We start from the raw sequence: 5681 nt of genomic DNA on the forward strand, positions 1-5681 counted from the left end.
ACAAAATGAGGTTGAAATTAAAATAGGTTTCTTCAAAGAGGAGATAGAACAAAGTTTATATTAAAAATGGGTTTTTTCAAATTGAATTGATCCCAAGAGCAAGGACTTCAACCTTGAAAAATGGAGTGTGCCTGAAGGCATTTGATGTGTTCGTTTCCACGCGACCCCAATAGATCAGTTGCGCTTACTTGAGTGATGTTTCAAAGTCATAGAACAGGAAAAATGAGGACCAACGGAATTTTTCTTTTTCTTCTACGACTTCTAGATACCGAGATAAATCTCAAAAAGGTCCCACTAATCATTCACATAGAAATCCAGACCCAAAAATAAATACTTGAAACATCAATTTTCACACCCGGAGACCATCAAGGCCGAAAGTTTAAATTTCATTTTTGAGTCTGAATTTCAAGATGAATCATTACGCCAAGTAAGGCCAGAAAATGGATGTGTGTGTGTGTTGCGAAGTACGGGTACAACAGCTTGTAAATAATAATATAACAAAAAAATCAGGCTAAAAATCACTTTTTAAATCTTACTTGCTGTTGATAGAGCAGAGCATGGGATTCATCTGGTTTGGAAGTTGAGATTGGAGGTAGTGGTAGGTTGCCATTCTGGAAATCAGCCCTGTAAAAAAGTTTTTTTTTTTATTTATCTACTACTACTACTACTACTACTACTACTACTACTACTACTACTACTACTACCCTACTATTACTACAGAATAGACAACTTGTGACTTGTTAAGTAGGTACTAATAAAAAAATGTGAAACCTACTATTACTACAGAATAGACAACTTGTGACTTGTTAAGTAGGTACTAATAAAAAAATGTGAAAGTGCATTGTAAAGCAAATGGTAATGGAGTAGGTACAGAAGGCATTTGTCCCAAAAGTCAACATTTAGATGGCAGCAAGGTAGAACTTTTCAAAGGATTTTCTTGAAGACATTCAGACGTACAGTTTTGTGCAATATGTATCACGAATCCTAAGGTTCTTTATTCGTATGACAGGGTTGTGTTTGTGAGCAAAAACTTACAAGGATCCAGAATAATAGGAATATTGATCTGTAGGCGAGACACTCCTGTTCACGGGCCCACTTTTGCCTGACGGAAAAGCATTTGTGGACAGGCTATCACCACCTTGGAATGAATCGCATGACGTAGAATCTACATAATTCTGGGGGGGGGGGGAATCAAACAACCCAATAACTAATTAAACCCAAGGACTTAAAACCAACAAATTTGGGGGGGGGGGGAATCAAACAACACCATAACTAGTTGGACTGTGGTCATTTTACTCGTTAGGTTATTTTGGATAGGTAATAAAGTTTTTTCGTCAACTAAATGTGGATATCAAAGTAGGTAACAATTATCCGAACTCCGCTAGAATCCGGATTGCACAACCCCAAAATAATCCTAGGATTGGTAGAACGGATTCTATCCGGGTAGGAACCCAATTACAGTATCCTAGGATTCACCAAACCCAATTCTTTCTGGTTTCCACCTACCCTTCTCGAAAAATCTCAGCATAGAATCTAGTTTCTACCCACTGAGAATTATATTTCTAACAAACTGTAGTGTGTGCAACTTTGAACTGTGAATAACGCAGTGTTAAAAGGTTTTGGGTTTACCACCAACCGCAGCACCTATCTCAAACAAACGTTTTGTGTTGCATTCTTGTCACATTTGTGAATTACAAACTAAATTTCCAGTCTAGCTCATACTGTTCCCCAGATATGTATTGTTAAATTACACCGAAAATACAATACTTCCCATTTAGGTGCTGGGTTCTGTTATCTGTCAACTTAGCACCTTAATTGGAAATATTGTGTCTCATATCGTTTTTTTTTTAAATCATTTTTTAATTATTTTTAAACATAATTAATATGTACATATACAATAAATTTCTCTATTAATAATTAAATCTCAAATTCTTCGTGGTAAACCAGAGCTTTTTCACAACTTTTGTGGATATCACAACGTTACTAAGTGCCTCGTTTGAAATCAATATCCATATTTCAATAATCTTTTTACCTACACTGGTAATGCCGCCACTGGTCGCTACTCGATTAAAGTAGCTACTCAATTGCCCTCATGAGGCTGAGTGCACCCCGAACTCCAAGCACAGAGCCGGAAAAAACCTCGGCCCCGCCGGGAATCGAACCCGGACCTCCTGCGTGCAAGCCTAGTGTGATACCCACTCGGCCACGGATGTTCTAATTTCTCTTGATTTTACTCCTAATCTAAACGAAGCGAAGTTGGGAAAATGACCCACAGAACCTTGTTGGAAATGATGAGATCTACCTACCCTGAGCCGTTGTTAGTGTTTTTCTGACGCAACCTATATTTATTAGTTTCTGTTCTGATCCGATTATTTCATTCGTGAACGATATGTGACGGCACCTCGCGGTATAAATCCAAAAGCTTTTGTGAACACTGCCTTTATCCACAGTTCAAATTCGCACGCATGGGCACACTACAGAGGCGGAAATTATAAAAAAAAGAGATAAAGTTCGTTCTCGGAACGGTCGGCGTTCTTCTATCCTGTCCTCCTTTCTTCAATTTCGAGACGATAAGACCTAGAGAGATAAAGTTCGTTCTCGGAACGGTCGGCGTTCTTCTATCCTGTCCTCCTTTCTTCAATTTCGAGACGATAAGACCTAGACAGTAACAGGTCCTCAAGTAAAAAAAAAAAAAATCCATCTATAGAAGATATACCTTTCTTTGCAAATTTCCAATGCTTGGATAGCGTAGAGCTCCCACTCCCCTTACAGTCATATCATCCTGTGGCATCCAAGGACCACTGAAAAAGAGAAGGACGGCGTTTTAAGATCTCCAAATTAATTATTTGTAGAATGTGTATTCTTCAATTCTTGTTTGTCTTTTAATGTGATCATATCATACCTTAGTCTCAGTCGGGTCTGGGGGTAGAAACAGGGACCTTTATACAACCAATTTGCAAACTTTTTAGAGGAAGCTTTTTTTGTCATTATTATTTTGTGAAATTTTCTGTTTATTTTTTGTGATGATGGATAGGTAGAGGTACCCACATATGTATGTAGGTAAGCGTGAAAAAGACAAATTTAAAATGAATAAATAAAAAAATGCAACGCCATTTTTTAAGAATTTTGTATACCTAACTGTTTTTATTTTTTGGGTGATTCTCTGAAACTGGCGGAAAACCATATTGCATCACTTTTGGGTATGAAAACAATGGATATTTGGACGTAAAGAGAAGCATGTCTCTCCCTCTTTATGTCTCTCCAGGTCTTATTTCATTTTTATGCAACCATTTTCCTAAAAAGCAATCAAAATTGCACCAGTGTGGACCGTCCTGGAACAGAATCAGTTATTTTCTAATGCCATAATTTCTTGTGCTTTGATTTTTTCAATTTTGAAAGATATTAGTTAAAATTAATTCTTTGCTATTTTTTTTTTTTTTTTTTTTTTTTTTTTTTTTTTTTTTTTTTTTTTACCTGTTTTTGCACCAGAAAATCACCCTTCTAATAAACGAAGAGAATTGCGTCAGGATTCCAAGAATGTAAAAAAGCCTCACAAAAAAAAGGAGGCGGTGACATGGCAGTTTATTATGTAGTTTTCTACCTGGAGGAAAGTCGACGAGTTTGCAAGAGATTGGAGCTGGCTGTAGATTGGCCTGAGTTCCAAGAGCCACTGCCTTGTCTTACCCACAAGTGGTCTGCCCCTGAAATAAGAACATAAGAAACCACCAATTATAATAATGCATGTGGTCCGCCTCTGAAATCACAACACAAGAGACTATCAATTATAATAATACCCAAGTAGGCTACTTTTATTTTCCGTTACTGCTCTGCACAGGGAACTTGAGATAATGGAAGAAAAATAATAATAATAATAAATAAAATCGTGTTGAAATGTTAATTGTTTTTACTTGCGGAAAAATCATGGCAGATTGGAATGCGCAGAAATTCCGCGTATTCCTATTTGCTGTGTGGTCAATCTTCATTGAAGAGCATAATAATTATTATTGACATAGGTACCTACAGCACAAAGGTCACACAAACCACATCGTGCCTTTAAGTTGGAGATCAATGTGTCAATCAGAGTCATTGTACTAGTACAGCGGCTCCCAACCTTTTTTCGCCCGCGTACCCCTTAGGTATCCCGGTTCAATCTCACGTACCCCCCCCCCCCCCCCAACCTCATTTAGGTTCTGGGCCAGCACAAGAACACCAGAAAGTAACACGTAGAAATATTTGCAATACAAAAGCGAGTATAAATATTTTGTCGATGGTGGGAATAGAAGACGGGACTGCAGCATGGCAAGCAAGCACGTTACCACTGGTCTAATCGTACCCCCGTTCTTTTACTTCAAGGGAGGGGGTAGGTACTTACCATCGCGACTTGACAAAAAGGAATCAAACGTAAACTGCGCCGCAGGCTATTTTTTCCCCCAAAATAATGTCCTCAAGTCTGTTCGAAATCAATCCTTGAAGTAAAAATTCAGTACCTTTTTGTACTCTTCTGCACAGATAAGCCGTCAAAATTCAAATTTTGCTTTTGTTATTTTTTTGTCCGCCATTACTCGATTTTTTTTTTCGCGTACCCCCGGAGGATCTCTCGCGTACCCCCGGTTGGGAACCACTGTACTAGTACATTCTCCTTTTCTCGTAACAATCGCGTACCCCCGGAGGATCTCTCGCGTACCCCCGGTTGGGAACCACTGTACTAGTACATTCTCCTTTTCTCGTAACAAATTTTAGCAGCTTGCTTAGTCATAGAGATAGAGAAATAAAATGCTTGATTTCATAATGAAGTCCAACTAACTGTAATTAAACTCACATGAAGGGGTAAACGCTTCGATGTGCGAAACAGTCCACCAACCTCAGTGGTGTAGTGGTTAGCGCCGTGGACTTCGGATCTGGAGGTTGGTGGTTCGAGTCCTAGTCAAGTCATAAAATTTAGCGTAGTGCATTAAGCAGGGAACGACATTTGTGACAAGCATTTATGCTCAACGCAGTTAAAATTCCTCCATAATGAAGTCCGCACACTGAGGATTTCGCATATGAAATGAAAAAAATACCTTCTCATTTAAAATTCCGGCGAAAGGGCCATTTTTTGGTACTGATCGAATAAACTACGGGCTAAATAATTCCCGGAGGAACGGGCCCAGCTTGTTAGGTAAAAATTAAGCGGGAGCACTTCTCGTTGTACTGTTGACCCTTCGATCCTAGGCCCGCACCTGATAATGTTTGTGATTCAAGTGTCACTTGCATTCATCACACAGCAATAAGTTACCTTGGTCCATTTGTTGTCACGGCGTGGTGAAGTGAGTAACATCTTCAGTAGAAATCACCAGAGGTATTAGGGTAAGGCCATGGCCGTTAGTTCCCATGTTACTCATCAATACATCGCTACTTTCGTAGGTAAGTTGAACTATTTTCTCTTTTCCATGAAAAGTTGTTCTACATAGTTTCCATATCAAAAGTGTTTATTTTTACACCATTTCTGAACCAGGTGCTTTAAAAAAGAACACGGAACATTAATTTACAAATTTACTACTGGTGAAAATTAGAAAAGAAAAAAAATCTACGGACCCTACCCGAAACTTTTTAAAAATCGTTTCGGCTAGGGTCAAGAGAATTTTTCCAATTTTTACCAGTAGTAAATTAATGTTCTGTGTTCTTTTCTAAAGCACCTGGTT

At 38.5% G+C, this 5681-nt stretch overlaps 1 protein-coding gene across 2 annotated transcripts; it reads right to left on the reverse strand.

Annotated features, from left to right (window-relative positions):
* Positions 1-280: 280 nt before the first annotated feature.
* LOC103512451 lies at positions 281-5427 on the reverse strand. 2 transcript variants are annotated; one of them, XR_003392404.1, is made up of 5 exons: positions 5276-5426; positions 3602-3701; positions 2717-2801; positions 772-1175; positions 281-705 (listed from the first exon to the last, which is right to left on the reverse strand). XR_003392404.1 is itself a non-coding variant. In XM_008477214.3 (5 exons), the coding sequence occupies exons 1-5, from the start codon at positions 5283-5285 to the stop codon at positions 519-521; spliced, it is 441 nt and encodes a 146-aa protein (XP_008475436.2). In that variant the 5' UTR covers positions 5286-5427; the 3' UTR covers positions 281-518. The 2 variants fall into 2 exon arrangements, 1 of the variants encoding a protein (XP_008475436.2); XM_008477214.3 differs by having other exon boundaries at positions 281-624; positions 1036-1175; positions 5276-5427.
* Positions 5428-5681: the final 254 nt, after the last annotated feature.

The sequence above is a fragment of the Diaphorina citri genome, unplaced genomic scaffold (assembly GCF_000475195.1).
Source record: "Diaphorina citri unplaced genomic scaffold, Diaci psyllid genome assembly version 1.1 scaffold839, whole genome shotgun sequence".
In the NCBI taxonomy this organism is placed as follows: Eukaryota; Metazoa; Arthropoda; class Insecta; order Hemiptera; family Psyllidae; genus Diaphorina; species Diaphorina citri.

Bases quoted from the DNA above. Each gene is read 5' to 3' on its own strand.
- LOC103512451 (XM_008477214.3), bottom strand. The intron at 1,176-2,716 runs GTATATCTTCTA...CCCCCCCCCCAG, and splicing joins TTGGAAATTTGCAAAGAAAG to AATTATGTAGATTCTACGTC. The intron at 625-1,035 runs GTAAGTTTTTGC...ACTTTTTTACAG, and splicing joins TCCTATTATTCTGGATCCTT to GGCTGATTTCCAGAATGGCA.